General features: G+C 34.9%; 1 protein-coding gene across 1 annotated transcript in view; it reads left to right on the top strand.

Moving 5' to 3' along the window:
- The window catches only part of IntS8 (integrator complex subunit 8), a 307,298-nt gene that overhangs the window by 112,481 nt on the left and 177,837 nt on the right, over positions 1-16,980 (top strand). The window contains exon 10 of the mRNA XM_090392448.1: positions 7,732-7,829. Coding sequence (XP_090248574.1) covers positions 7,732-7,829 — 98 coding nt within the window. The remainder of the gene's footprint in view (positions 1-7,731; positions 7,830-16,980) is intronic.

Here is a 16,980-nt window from a genome sequence, read left to right as displayed (position 1 = left end):
TTTTACATGACGTCTCGTCTACCGCAACAGACAAAGAATTTGAAAAAATTAAAAAAGAACTCGACCGTCAATTCTAAACTTTCTGCCAACACCATAATCAACCTTTCTTCAGTCACCCTGAAGCACTTAACGCGCTTTCATTGGCCACAACTTCGCCATTGCTACCCGAAAAATACCTAGTGAGGATATTATGATCTAGATCGAACGCCAAATCCGTCACCTTCCAAATCAAATCGCCAACAGTGCAAGACTGGATATAGCTTGTGTCCTCTCCAAAGCAAGACCACCAAAAACCAACAAGGAATATCAAGCTCTGCAGGAAATGAGGAATAATAAAGAAATAGTTATCACCAAAGTGGATAAGGGAAATGCAACTGTAGTACTTAACTAAAAGGACTACACAGGTAAGCTTAATGCTCTTCTATTAGATCAGGCTACTTACTTCCTCGAATACAATCCCACCAACTCACAAATCAGAAAACTATACAGGCTCCTTAAGAAAGTCACTTCTTGGCCTATAGAAGTTACCAACAGATTAAAGCAGTTTAATTCAATTCCCCCCACCCCCCGTATTTATGGACTCCCAAAAATACATAAAGAAAATGTGCCATTACGTCCCATAGTGGATGGCATTGATTCCCCCACATACAAATTAGCTAAACATTTGGCCAAAGCGCTCACACACTATACTGGCAACACACCATCACACATAAAAAAACTCAGCCCAATTCAAAGCCAGCATAGAAAAATTTACACTCCAACATGCTGACATAATGGTCAATTTTGACGTCTCCTACTTATTCACAAATGTCCCACTCAAGGTAACTTTAGAGCTAATTCAAGCTAAATTTTCTCCCGATATCTCAGCCCTATTTCAGTTCACAATGAACTCGGGCTATTTCGTTTGGCAGGGAAAATTCTACAAACAAATAGAGGGGACAGCCATGGGTTCACCACTCTCCCCAACCTTGGCCAATTTCTTTATGGAGATCTTTGAAGAAAAAGCCTTATCCTCTGCCCCACAAAAACCAACCATACGGCTTCGCCACGTTAATGATGTGTTTGCTATTTGGCCACATGGCTCTGATACACTCCTCTCCTTCCTAACACACTTAAACAACCAACACCCCAGAATCAAGTTCACCCTGGAAAAAGAGGAAAACAACAGCCTCCCGTTCCTAGACACACTAGTTACCCGACAGCCTGATGGAACCTTGGTTTTCTCAGTTTATAGAAAACCCACCCATACAGGCAGGTATATTCACCAACAATCCCACCATTCCCCCTCACAACAATATGGAGTGGTGAAAACACTGTACAACAGGGCTAAACTAATCTGTTCTAATGACATGGCCCTAAACACTGAACTAAAACACATCCTCAACACTTTCTCAGCCAATGGCTATCCCCCCAAGAAAATCCAAAAAATATTGAAACCCACAAACCACAACCCCCACCTCCACAACAAGGATTACTCTAAATCCATCACCATTCCTTACATCCGAGGCACCTCGGAAAAAATTACCAGAATCTTAAAAAAACATGATTTGACCTCCTGTTACAGACCATACAGAAAATTGGCATCCCTTATCCACTTTACTAAAGACCAACCACTTCCCCTAGACCTACGTGGTGTATACCAGGTCCCTTGCAACTGTAAACTGTCTTACTTTGGCAAAACAGGCAGGACAGCAAATATCAGAATTTAGGAACACAAGGATTACATCCGTTTTCACAAGTACAGCCATTCTGGTCTTGCAGACCATGCTCTGGATACATGCCACAGAATACGGTGGAAGAAAGCTACAATAATACACCCCCCTAGCAAATACAAATTCGAAAGACTTTGTGCAATCGGCCTCAGCCCTAAGAAACTCTCCAATCCTCAACAAATTTGGTTGTATGAGACTGCCCCAAATTTGGGAGGCCCACATCAGCAGACCTTCAGCCCAACGGCCAAGCAGACCTACTTAACCCACTAGGGGGCACCATCAGGACTTTTGGAGAATAATAGCTTCATCACTTCATTCTCAGTTACTGTGTTGTAGTGCCTACGTGCACATTCCTTTTTTGTAAGTTCCTTTTGAAGATGGCAACGTGACATTGCCTAAATATCGGAAATATTTATTAAAGTGTAATTTAATTTATATTTGTATCTACGTTGTCAGTTCCTTAAGTGATTTAGTAATGCATAGCCAACGTATAAACCTGTCTACGAGAATTACCTCCAGTATTGATAGATACTCCTGACTGCATTCTTCTTGACTGTTTTCTTCAACTTTCTGTCATTGCTTGTTTAATTTAGTACTTTTTCAAGTAATTCCTTCAGATATCTAGAATATGTTTATCTTCACTTATATCAGCATGTTTTTTCTCCTGGAAACTTGGGTTTTTCGTCCCATAAACTCAAGGAAATCGGCCGTCGAACCCACACTATTTTCAGATATTAAAAATATTGTGTTAGGGTCCGCAGGATGGCGGCACTTGTTAGCCATCTTCTTCTTCACTACATACCAATTAATTAGTGATAGCCTTGGGCCAGCTATCTCTGAATGGCTACCAGTGGAGATTGAACTGCCCACTAAGTCTCCAAATGTTAGGGCTAAAAACGGCCTTGCCTACTCCCTATACGAAAACAAAAAGGCGTTAGCTGATTTTTTTTTTTTTTTTTTTTTTTTTTTTTTTAGAGGATAGATTGAGGATGTGTGGGTTGCAAAAGTTGGTTGATAGGCAAAAAAAAAAGGGGGGGGGGATAGAAACATTTAAGTTAAAGGATTTTATAGGATTAATACAGAGGAATTATTTCACTACTTAACCAGATAGGGGGAAGTTTGACAAGAAATCATTCCTGGAAATTGGGTAAGGGTGTGGTTAGCCAGGGTGCGAGGACTAGATTTTTCACTTGGAGAATGGTGAATCAGTGGAATGGGTTGCTAAAGTCAGTTGTGAGTACTTTCTTTCTTAATAGATTCAAGGAGAGGTACAATAGATAATGTGCAGATAATTTAGGTCTCCCCCACAGTTACTCTTACGACATCATGGAGGTGCCTGTTCAATAATAATAATATTAATAATACTCTAATGGATCTGAACATTGTTGATTTTCAAAATTCAAAAATTGTACATTTGCTTAAAATTTAACTGAGGATCATTTATTGATTCAAATATTTTTGTTCTGAACAAACTTGTCAGAGAATTTATGAAACTAGATGTTTCCATTGTTTGCATATAGTTGTGCTTATGATTAAACTGTTAATTTTACAGTTTAGTAATAAGTATTTGTTATTTAACAAAATTATAATATTATTTGTAATAATTTATTAAATAAGATGTATTTCCCATTAGTTTCTTGATCTGTATTGGAATGGTAATTATTTGTATCATAGAATGTTAACCCTTTAACTGCTGAGATACTAAATAACCAGTATGACCCTCCTTGCTGAGTTATTTTCACAATTATAAAATATTTTATAATTATATGAGATCATGAAAAAATGAACATAAATGTTGTAAAAACTCACCATTCATGATGTAGATCAGGCATGTCAAACATGCGGCCCATCACACTTTGTAACCAATATGGTTATTTAACTTTTGACAACACCAAATTAAATAAACATATTTAAAAAATTAACATTTCCACTTAAGATTATTTTATACGCCAAACTACTCTGATTTCTAAAGGAAATAATGTTCTATTTGTGATTTCAAAAAATCTTGTTACACCACTGCATAATACCGAATTTTAACGAGCAAGTCTACGTGCATGGCTACATCTGCTGACCACAGCAATCGGAGGCTAGCCGTTAGCAATTTTCAAGTAGTAAGAAAGTTAGTGTTTCTTCATAATTAATAAAGAATTTATAAAAATAATGTCAAAACCTTCAACCAGTATAAGTAAAAAAAACGATTAATTGAAGAAGAACATCGTAGTTTTCAAGAAAAATGGAAGTTACAATATTTTTGTATTCAAGGAAAAAACAAAATTATGCCTGATATGTAGAAACTGTTGCAGTCTGCAAAGAATATAATATTAAAAGGCATTACGATACAAATTATAAAGAAAACTATGACAAATATGTTGCGAAACTTCGTGAAGATAAATTGTCAGAATTAAAGTTGACACTTCAAAATCAACAAAGTGTATTTACCAAACCTATTGAAGATAATAGAGCTACGGTAAAAACCAGTTATTTGTTATCACATTTAATTGCAAGCAAGTCAAAACTATTCACTGAAGGGGAATTTATTCACGAATGTATTATTAAAATTTTCAAACAGAAATTATTACTTTGGCAAAAACAAATTCAAAAAGAAAATTTATCCTAATTTGAATGTTGTCAATCATTATTACAAAAATCACTGAAATTTTCAGAATATGCCAATCAAATTAAGTTATTAGAAAATTAATTCGAAAGAAGATTTTAAATTTTAAGAAATATGAAAATCAGTTTCACCTATTTACTTCTTTTCTATCGATTGATGTTGAAACTGTTGATGACAATTTACAGTTGGAATTAATCGAAATTCAGTGCAATTCTGTATTGATATCCCAATGTGTTATGTGCAATTAGGCATATTTTATCTATGTTCGGTAGCACATATTTATGCGAACAACTATTTTCAACTTTAAAGAATAATAAAACTGCAGAAAGATCAAGATTAACAGACCAGCATGCACAATCAATATTGAAAATAACTACAGCTCAACAAATTCAACCAAATTTTGAAGATTTTGTTAATGAAAAACATCAAGTTTCTTCAAAAAAATGATATGTATAATTTTATATATTTATGCGAACAACTATTTTCAACTTTAAAGAATAATAAAACTGCAGAAAGATCAAGATTAACAGACCAGCATGCACAATCAATATTGAAAATAACTACAGCTCAACAAATTCAACCAAATTTTGAAGATTTTGTTAATGAAAAACATCAAGTTTCTTCAAAAAAATGATATGTATAATTTTATTTAAATATGTAAACTTTCTATTTTATATGTATTTTTTGTAACATTGGTTGTATTTTGTACTTATATACTCTAATGTTAATATTAAAAAATCTGTTGTGGCCTGTGGTTTGATGTATAATTCTTAATTTGGTCCTTGGAGGAAAACGAGTTTGACAGGCTTGATGTAGTGTTTGTAGATGATCCAAATTTTCAAAAATTCTTGTTTTTAAATATTAAAATTCCATGTCAAATAATGTCACACACAACTTCAAGTGAGAAACACCATCTCAAAAATACTTCAGTACTTTAGTAGTGTGGTAATTTTGAAAGCAAGGTGTACATAAGGCTATGCCACATTTGGCACACATATATCGGCTCTATTTTCTTTTTCTTTGCCCCAATGTGGTATTTGAACACACATGACAATGCCTGGTTGGATTTGCTTTCTTGGGTCTGGGTGGCACAGGTATTAGGAAATGTCTTTCCCTTGGTCTGAGGGGTTCATTACCCTGTGATGGTCGTCCAGATTTAGTGGTCAGTCTTGGCATCTCTGATGAGAGTCAATTGAAAATCAGCATATGTGATATTTTCACCAGTATGTACATTATACAAAATATGTGAATTGAGAACAGTGAGATCCAAGAGATGGAAAGAGAATTTTCTATACCACTTGAAGGCCTTTCACACACATTCAAGAGAACTGACCATCATGTCTGTCCTGTCCACAGCCTCCATATTCCTATTATAATCCATGACACATTTAGGTTTCATTATTGGTGTGTTTGTTGTCCTGTCAACTTTCCCTGATTGTTTCATAGAGTCTGTGTGGAGTGTGGTCAACATACAAACTTCTCGTTTATCAATCCATTTTACCACCATCATATTATCTGTGTGTCTGGATTCTACCTGTCCTTTGTCTAATTTTTCAATCAAATTTCAGCAATCCTTTCCTGTTTTTCCTAACAGTCCCACATGCATTGGTACCATTTTTATGTACCAGTCGTATGAAGAGGGCCAGAATATCAATTGTCTAACCACAATATGTGCCCTTTCTGCAAATACTTTGCCACTAGGGTTTGCACCACGGCCCCAGAAATCCCAAATTCACGTTCTCAAATAGTGTTTGTAGTTGCCCCTGTGTACACTACAAAATCTAACACATATCCAGTCTCACAGTCACACAACACAAAAACTTTGAGTTGTGTGACTATGTCTTTTAGAAAGAATGTACTGTTTGAACTGGAGAGGGCCCTTGAACAGTATATTTTGAAAAGGGGTAAATGCTTCACTGTAGGTTTTTCTCAGATGATCGATAATTGGTTGTAGTTTGTGTAGTCTTTGTCATGGAACCTGAGATTCATTGTCATTGAAATGTAAAATACGTAAAAGTAAAAGGAATCTGTCCCTGGACATGTAATCTGTGGAGTAGGTCCAAGAATCCTATGAGGGAATCCTTGGACCAATGCTATTGTTAGTTTTTTTATCCTAGCCATAAACATTATGATTCCAAAAAATATATATAATTCCTCTGTGGTAGTATTTTTCCATTTTTGCAAACGAGATTGGGATGCTGGTGGTAGTTTCTGAGTCAAAAATACATAATATTTATTAGTTTCGTTAGCAATATGTTGCATTATATGAAAGGGGAAAAATAGTTTGAAAAAATCAAAAACAGTTGAACCATCATCTATAATTGCTGAACTACCTGAATTATCATTATTGAATTGGTGAACTGTTGGACGAAAATTTGTATCATGCCATTGAAACAATGACGCATCAGTACAATTTTTTTTTTTCATGAATGCACTGGTGCCAGTGGTTCGTTATCTGAACTTTCACTATTTTCTAAAAAATAAATATCATCATTGTCACTGTCACTCAAATCTGATAAATCGGAAGGCAAAGTTTCTAATACTTCTACTAATTCCACCTCAGTAAGAGAACGCTGCTGTCTGCTTGTTGAAGCCATTTTTACTAACCCTGGAATCACCGCATCACATGATCGCCTGGCCCCTATTGTCAAGGACGACTCTGATAACATTGTGCATGGTCTCACAATTTTTTACGAAGATAGTGCCACAAAGCAGATAGAAGCTTGAAAATTAGTTCCTTCTAATCCTAAGAGATGGCACTATAAGCCCACTCAATTCAAATGCTTTCACAAACTAAATTAAATGAGTATTACACATTGAAAGTTCAAATCGAGTTAACTCGATCATAGCAAGGTCTCCATTTTTTCCGCACTCTAGTTAACTCAACCATAGTAGTTAAAGGGTTAAGAGTGCAAATTTCCCAAAGTACATTTTTAAGGAATTTAGCCTAGAATAAAGAGGAAAAGTGTTATGAGATATGAAGTGGACGGTTAATTCTTAACATAATCTTCAAAACTAGCATTGTTGGAATTCTATATCTCTGAGGTTCCATCATGGTGGAGGTGTCAGGATTTTATTTTTTATCCTGCAAATACAGATTTGCCATAAAAATACATAATTAACAATCATAATACACTAGGCTAATATCCTTAGCTGTTTCAGCAATGATTTTAAACAAGCCAACTAATAGTTGAAGCCAAATAATTTGAAGTTTCCTTTCTGAAGTTAAATGTTTACATCAGTTCTCTAATTAAATGTCAATAATAATTTATAAATAGTACATATTTATAAACATTTCATATTTTTTATAAACTATATGTAGTTTATATATAAATTTAAACTATTCATATTTTTTGTCTTTCTGAAAAATAATGAATTCAGTAGCAATTTCCCTTTTCAATTTAGGAAACAGTAAGCATCCTGTTACAAGACAATGTTAAGAAGGAGCTTCCAATTGCTCTAAGGGATGCTCTAGAAATTGATATTTTAAAAGAACAAGGCAGGTAATATCTCCTCTTTTGTTTAGCTGTTATGTTATATATTATTGCAGTAAATTGTAATTTAATGCAGTTGTAATTTATTCTTTTTTTTTCCTTTCTGGAAATTGTCTGTAAATTTAATGGCATTGTACAATTTGTTGCTACAGTCATAATCGTTGCACTCATGTGTGTGTGTGTGTGTGTGTGTGTGTGTGTGTGTGTGTGTGTGTGTGTGTGTGTGTGTGTGTGTGTGTAAAATCTTCCAGAAATTTAGCAGATTATAACCAGAGTTTCCTTTTCTACAGAATAGAATGTCTTTTCTCCCAACCACTTTATTTCCTTTAGCACTCCAGTGTTGCACAATTTATTTAACGACTACCCATAATTCATAATTTCTTCCCATGGTCTGATTAATGTTTCTGCTCTTCTGAACTGAGCACCTGCTCTGGTTAAATAGCTGAAATAATTCTTTCTGAAATGAAGATATTCATTTCCCATTCCACAAAAATATTTCTGTCCATTATTCAAGCCTTGGTTCTCCAATAAGTACACCAAACAAAAACTCAGCATAACACAAGTAGTTTGAGACAAGAACTTCAGCTTTGAATGTAGCTTGCAATAGATGGGGGAAAAAAATAATAAAAAAGGAGGGGGGGGACAGCTTAGCACAGAAATCTCCTGTCCAAATAATAATCAAACCTCCTGGTCTCTTGCCACATCTTGTTCAACTTTCTTTCTATGCTTCCACTTCTCTTTCTCTCGCATCCACACAGATGACCAAGGCAAATCTCCTTCACTATACCAAGAATAGCTCACCAGACGCCTCCTCTCTCTCTCTTCCTGGAGGAACATCTAATGAATCTTGTATAGCTTGGATATCAAACTGTTCATCCACTTTCTGTCTATAGTCATCATTCCTCATGTTTGAACACAAGTCATGGAATAATGGTTTGGAAAAAAAAAAAGCATTATTAGATTGAATCTTGCAGAGGCTTACTTAGCGAACTTACATCTTATTGTGTCTGCCTTCTACCCTCCATGACTGAATGGCTACTTTCCTCTCTGGCCACTTTGTCCCATGATGGATGACTCCTTCTCTTCAGACTTTATTAGTGTACTAATAAAAGGAAGACTAAGGCGATTCCAATGCTGAGGGTTGTATTTTCATATGCTCTCTGGTCTATACTGTCTAAGTTTATATTCATTTGGCTGTGAAAGGATGGATGAATTTATAACATCCCCTACTGATATGAAAAAAAAAAAAAGTTTTTGAATACCATTGAAATATGATTTGAATAATCCTTTCTTTTCTTGCAAGATTCCATTATATGGATAATGCTTGTCATCATGCTTACGGTTTTGTGACTTAGAATGTGACTAAATCTTGTTTCCCTGGAATGAAAATTAATATTAACGAAGCTGTCAGATTACAAAAAAATTAAAGCTGAAAGAATTGTTTTGATAGGTATAGACACTTGAAATGTGAAAAATATTGTGAGAGAATATATGAAAGTGTTATTGGAAGAAGTGAAACAGAAAAGTGAGAAAGTAGAAATTATGAATGCTATCATGCTTTGTAAAGGTGAGTTGAGGAGGAGGGATTGCAAATGAGAGTAGATGTGTAGATTGAGAAAAAGGAATGGTGTAGAGTTTGTAGACCTTTGAACTGAATTTAATAGATGTAAGGACTTATATAAAGCTGGCAGATTGGGAGTTATTGGAGGTTTTTCCACTTGGTTGCACTATAAATTAAAGATACCAAGAAATTATATACTTGGATAAAGTGTAAGCAAACAAATTTCTCCTGTCAAACAAGTTGCTCCAGTCCTGAAAATACTTCAGGACCAAAGGTCCTGAAGTATTTTCCTGAACTGTTAACCCACTTTTTAGTGTGTATTGTAATTTTGAAATAATGCCAAAGTCATAATTTCTTATATGAGTAGACAACAGGTGTCTCACCTTATTATTAAAATACTCTGGATTAGAGATAGTTGTTGGAAGTTTTTCCACTTGGTTATACTATAAATTAAAGATACCAAGAAATTATATACTTACTTTAATCCTTTATCCAAGTATAAGCAAACAAAGTTTGCACCTGAAATATTTTCAGGCTTTCCCATAATGCATAGCATTATACATACCTGTAAAGATATGAGCTTTACATTATGAGATACTATAAGTGATGTGAAGTCATCATCTTCTATATATGACTACTTCATATATAGCAAATACTTCAGGTGCAAACTTTGTTTGCTTGCACTTGGATAAAGGATTAAACCGTGTATATAATTTCTTGGTACCTTTAATTTATGGATTGGACATGAGCAATTAATAAATTAGACACGAGCAATTTGTGACCAAAAGAAAATGACCAAAAATTGCAGAATCTAGTCTCTCGAGTAACAAAATTGAATTGGATAGTGAGTACAATGTGTAAAGGTAATTGTGGGCCTATGGGGGGAATAGTTTGGGACCACTCCTACTTTTTGAATTAGGCCCTGTAGTTTAGTGATTGAGACTTACATTCATGAAATGTGCATTGAAATGCAACATTAAATCAGAAATAGATAATATATTTTGAAAAAAACATACTTGAAATTATATTTTAAAGTAGAAATGCAATCCTTCATGCTTCTACTATCTTTACAAAACATCTTGTATATGCTGATGCTTAATTTAACTGAGATGGTATGTAAAAAAGATAAAATATCTTAAACTCAAGTGGGAATCTGAAAGACCATTTAAAAGAATAAATTAGATATGAATTTAAAAACACGATAAACTGTAAATAGTTTAAAGATTAAAAATACGTACATAAAGAAATATAAAATGGGGTGCATAAGGGTCAAAGCTATATAACTGAGAGGAGACCTCCACATAGCCTTTCAAGGAATGCGGAGAACCGACCAGGGCTTCTGACCTAATGTCCAATCCTCACCTTCTCGTGGTGCACCCTGTTGGGTATCTACTTTGATACTGAACAAACGAGGATGGGCTGGCAATTTGGGATTTAGCCAACCAAATTGTATTCTTATTGGTTAAACCAAAATAAAAAATGATGGTACAACATGACAAAATTTCATGCTGGCTGGGGCGTCGCCCGATTAAACAAGGCCCCCGTTGTTTTCGCCAGGGAGCGAAAAGTCAGCTACTGGAACAAATCTGAAAACAAACCCCAACTCAACATCACCAGAGTTAAAGATCGGTACTATCAACGTAAGAAGCCTGAATGGCAAAGAAATGGAGCTAGCTGAGGAATTAGATAAGTACCAGATCGACATAATAGGGGTGACTGAAACAAAAAAGACCAAAACTGGTGAGATCTTTCTGAGCAATAAATACAAAATGTTATATTCAGGCAATGACAATCAAGGAAAAGAAGGAGTAGCCATAGTATTCAACACAAAATACGAGGCTAATCTTGAATGGCAGGCAGTCTCAAGTAGAGTAATGTGGGCAAATATGAGAATGGGGAACTGGACAATGAGACTTATTTGTGCCTATGGTCCCACAGAAGGTTCTACTAAGGTAGAAGTGGAGGAATTTTTTGACGCTTTAGAAAAAGCAACTGACACAATGAAAAAGGAAAAGTTGGTCCTTGTTGGGGATCTAAATAGCAGAGTAGGAAATGATTGTGAGACATACAAAAATATTTTGGGAAAATTTGGAGAAAAGAGCAAAGCTAATAATAATGGCAAATATCTCTTGGATTTCTGCTCAGGACATGGACTGGTTATTACTAACACCATGTTCCAACATAAAAATGTGCACAAATTCACATGGAGAGAAGAGGCTAGGAATAAGAAAAGTCTCATCGACTATGTTATTGTTGATAGTGATGTTTTCTCCCTGGTGCAGGACACCAGAGTGTACAGAGGATTTGAAATTGGAAGTGATCACTATTTTGTCTTGAGCAGGATAAAATTGAATTTCATATTGAAAAGAATAACATGTAAGAAAGTTTTAAAGCAAATAAAAGTTGAGCAGCTCTCAGATGTGAACTGTAGACTAAAATACAGAAAGATTATTGAAAAGAAAATGAAAGAGTTTGAGAACAGGAATCAAACCTTGGAGATTCAGTGGCAAACTCTGAAGAAAACATTGATTGATTCTGCCAGAGAGGCATGTGGTGAGGTTGTGTGGAAGGATAAAAAAATCAGAACTCCCTGGTGGACACAGGAAGTTAAACAGGCAGTGAAGGAAAAGAAGAAAGCATATCAAAAGTTCCTGGCAAATAAGTCAGCTTTTACTCTTACAGAATACAGAGGCAAATGTAAGAAAGCTAAACAGTGTGTAAAACTAGCTAAACAAAAGTCATGGGAGGACTTTGGCAAGAATATAGAAAATAAATATCAAGAAGGTGGCAAAATATTCTGGAGGTTGTTGAAGAAGCTTAGGAATGGAGGAAAGATTGCTGTAAAAGGAGTTAGAGATGATAAAGGTGACATGAATACAGTAGAAAAAAAAAAGATATCCTTGAAGTATGGAGTAATTACTTTGAAAAACTGCTAAATGAAACAAGCAGTGATGACAGCACAGTGATAAAAAACACTGACCAGGCATGCAGTCAGGAATACATATCCAAACTTGAAGTAGAAAAAGCCATCAAAGGCTTGAAATGTGGAAAGGCAGCAGGAGTAGATGATATTCGACCAGAAATGCTGAAGTATGGTGGTATAAAAGTCTTACAGTGGCTGCACTGCATAGTTCAGAAAGCCTGGACAGAGGGACGAATTCCCAATGATTGGAGTAGAGCTCTCATAGTACCCATATATAAAAAGGGAAATAAAACTGAATGTGAGAATTATAAAGATATTTCCCTACTGAGTGTTCCTGGCAAGATCTATGCAAGTATACTTGAGAAACGGTTGAGAAGAATTGTGGAAGAAAAGCTTGGTGAAGAACAAGCTGGATTGAGGCCAAATAGAGGCTGTCAGGATCAGATCTTCACTTTACGACAAATAGTCGAAAAAGCATGGGAATACAACAAAGATCTGTATTTAAGTTTTGTCGATTTGGAAAAGGCATATGACAAGGTGCCAAGAGAGAAGCTATTCAATGTGCTGCAGTTATATGGTGTCAATGGGGCATTATATCAAGCAATACTTAGTCTTTATTTGAGTTATAAGTCAGCAGTTAGAATTGAAGGAAGTACAGGAAGATGGTTTAATGTTAAATCTGGTGTGAGACAAGGATGTACATTATCCCCTCTGTTATTCATTATCTATATGGATCACATTATGAAGGAAAGTGGTATTAAACCTTATATCAAAATTAGAGATGTTAATGTCAGCTCTTTGCTTTATGCGGATGATGTTATACTTCTAAATAAATCCGCTACAAGTCTGCAAGATTCTCTGACTAAATTCAATTGCTGTTGTAATAGATATGGTATGAAGGTCAGCAATAAAAAGACAAAGACAATGAAAATAGGCAGAATCATTGAAAATGTCAACTGTGTTGTGAATTGAGAACCTGTGGAACAAGTAAAACATTTCAGCTACTTAGGCACGATTTTTACTGAAGATGGTAAATTAAATATAGAAATAGACAACAGAATCAGCAAAGCTGGTATGGTGGGAAGTCAATTGAATAAATTCATATGGAATAAGAAAGAAATTAGTCGGAACACTAAATTAGCTGTATACAAGACAGTGTTCAAACCAGTTTTAACTTATGGATCTGAGAGCTGGGTCAGAAGTAAAACACTTGACCAGACTAGAGACCGCAGATATGAGAGTCCTGAGAAAGATTATAGGCGTGAACAGATGGCATCAAATGCAATATCATATTAAAACGAGGATATTAGGAAAGAACTTGACATTGTCAGCATCCAGGAATGCATTAGCAGAGCTAATCTCAGGTGGTTGGTCACTTAAACAGAATGGGCAAGGAAAGATTAGTAAAATAAGTGTTCTCTGCCAGGTTGGCAGGAAAACGACCCAGAGGAAGACCAAGATATAGGTGGATTGATACGGTACAAAGTGCCTTAGACGATAGAAATATAAGATCTGATAATGTTGGAGTCTTGACAAGTAACAGACTGATTTGGAGGAAAATTGTAGATAGGAAGTTAGTAATGATGTAATTTTTTCATGTAGTACTGTCATATCCTGTACACCCCTTGAGGGTACATGGCAGGAATTTGATGATGATGATGATGAAGAAATATAAATTAAAACACAAGAAAAGAATGAATAAATAGAGATGAATGACCCTTTTGAACTGTTTTCTGAATATGACACTATTTCAGTGTCTTCAGAATTATGAAGAGCAATCTCCTGAGGAAAGGAAAAGAAATTTGGAATAAAAGTGACAAATGGGTTGATTTCACTAAAATAGGCTACATGAAATCGCAAGTCATTTAAACAGCTGGTCAATATAATATACAGTAAAACCTCCTTATACGAATGCCTCCAATTACAAACAAATCGTTTTAGGACTTTTTCGTTGAAAAATAATTGTTCTGATTAGCGAACATTGTTCGTTTTACGAACGTGCCAACACTCATGTGAGCTAGCATTATCTCTGCAGTTGTTGATCAGTTCGTGTCAATGCATTTGGTTCTGTTCAAGCGCTGTTAACCCACTTTTTAGTGTGTATTGTAATTTTGATAAATTTACTCTCTAATTCAATTTTTTTTTTTTTTCAGTTGTGTTGTTGTGTTTATTTAATAATTAGTTAATATGGGTCCTAAAAAGTGCCGTGATGAAAATAAACAAAAAAAGAGAGCATCCAGACCAGCTATTGAACTCAAGAAAGAATTTATAGCTAAATGGGAAAGTGGAACTCGTATTTCTGAACTTTCTAAAGATTATAACATGGCAAAATCGACAGTCTGTACTATTATTAAAAATAGAGATGCAATTAAAAAGGCTGATGCGCTGAAAGGATTGAAAACTTTGTATCCTAAAAGATCTTAGAAAATGGAGTTGAGGAAATGGAGAAACTTTTGTTAGTGTGGATTAACAATAAACAAATTGCAGGTGACAGTATTTCAGAGGCAATAATTTGTGAAAAAGCTAAGCAACTACATAGTGACCTTAAGCATTCAACCCTGGGATCTAGTGATGATTTTAAAACTTCTCTGCAACAGTGAAACTTGGACTCTAAATAATGAGGCAGAGAAAAAATTAGAAGCTTTCGAAATGTGGACCATCAGAAGAATATCTCGCTAATCCGAACCTCTTTAGTCCGAACCCTCCAATAATCCGAACTGCGGTTTGAAAGAAAAAAAGTTTTATTTATTATTTTTATTATATTTATTATATATTATTATTTTGTGTGCTATTATTTTTCCTCCAAACTAACTGTACTGTTGCAACCAATGGATCAGAACATAATACAATCCATTAAATTAAAAGATCGTAAAGACCTGATTTTAAATGTAATTTCCCAAAATTATGACGCTACCACATCAATAAAAAATATAAATTTGAAGGATGTAGCATTCTCAATTGATGTTGCTTGGGAATCCTTAAACCTGAAGCAATTCGAGGATCATGGAGAAAACTGTGGTCTTCTAGAATTTACGAAGATAACTACGGTGATACACAAAAAGCAGAAATTCAAAACGTGCATAATTTGGTTAAAAATATAAATCCAAATGTTGAAATTTCACAAACAGATGTTACGGAATGGATTACAGGTAGAATCGAAAGTGAACTCGAAATCAAATCAGATGCTTAAATTATAAATATGATGCTACAGAATGAATTAGCAGACGATGATGATGATAAAGAATTCAAAGAAAAAAAAGCAAAACATGAAGAGGCAGTTGACAGTTTTAATATGTGTATAGAATGGGCTAATCAGAATGATACGCCATTCCACAAAGTTTTTTTGTTAATGCAGCTCCGAGAAGAAGCATTCGAAAACAGTTTAGCTTCCAAGAAGCGAAAGAAAATCTGAGACTTTTTTTTAGAAAGAAATTAAAAAAAAACTTTTATCTGTTATTTTGTGAAACTTTGTTTTGTGTACACGAAAGTGATATTTTTTACGTAAATTAAGTTATGTACTGAACTATGCAATTTTATTAAAATTGCATGTTCAGTACATAACTTAATTTACGTAAAAAATTTTTTTACTAAAATAAACTTATATTACTTTTAAAGTTTTACATTACAGCACAGTAGCTTTTTTTTTCTATGAGTTACTTCATTTATTTCCAGAATTAAATTGATGTACCATTAGAATCTGATTATTTTTGTCCTAAACACTAGTTATTGTTGTCTCTTGGGTGAAAACTCACTAATCCGAAGGAGCACAGTTTTTATTAGTTCGGATTAGCGAGATACTACTGTACCATGGAAAGGGAAAATTAAAAATGGAGATGTTTTAAAGAAAGCAAAAATGAAAAGAACATTAATGAAAATAATTAAAGAGCGAAAACTTAAATATTTTGGACATCTAACTAGACCAGAAGGCATTCAGAAATTAATATTAGAAGGAAAATTGGATGGAAAAAGAGGGAGAGGTAGACCCAGGGGAATGTGGTTTGAAGACATTAAGGACTGGACTGGCTTGAATTACCATAAATGTTCCAGAGCAGTAAAAGAAAGAAAAAGGTTCCATGACATGGTTGCCAACCTCCTTCCAGGGGATGACACTTGAAGAAGAAGGGGATGGTCTGAGCGTTTCGAAAAGAGAATTGGGATCCATAGTGTAGTAAGGCATGTGGAGGCTGCTTGTGATAACAAAGAGGCTGCTAATGATGAATGCTGATGAATTTAAAACTTATGTAGAGATGGAGGGATTTATTCCTCAGCAAGTGTTTAATTGTGATGATACAGGACTTTTCTGGAAAAAGATGCCTAAGAGAACTTATATCCCACAAGAAGAGAAAGCACTGCCATGACACAAACCGATGAAGGAAAATGGTTAACTCTTGTTATGTGGTATAGTTCGCCCACCGATTAGAGATCCTTCGACACTTCTGCGCATGTCAGAAAAAGGAGAATCCATTCCGATAATAGGGTAATCAATCCGTATTGTGGAATGAGTTGTTTATTATTACTGGTTGGAAAATTAACTTCACTTTTATGATTATTGTAGTTAACTATGTTGCTTGTATAACAGTTGGAAAATTGTACCTATAAAGCACGTGATTTCGCGTGTTGGCGACCAATTTGGACGTCCTTCATTTCTTTCTCCCCTTCAGCATGAATCGACTATT

This window comes from Typopeltis vanoorti, chromosome 1 (genome assembly GCF_054136105.1).
Source record: "Typopeltis vanoorti isolate ZY-2024b chromosome 1, IOZ_Tvanoo_1.0, whole genome shotgun sequence".
NCBI classification, from domain to species: Eukaryota; Metazoa; Arthropoda; class Arachnida; order Uropygi; family Thelyphonidae; genus Typopeltis; species Typopeltis vanoorti.
The sequence above is the reverse complement of the archived record's forward strand: the minus strand, read 5'-3'. Positions and strand labels throughout refer to the sequence as shown.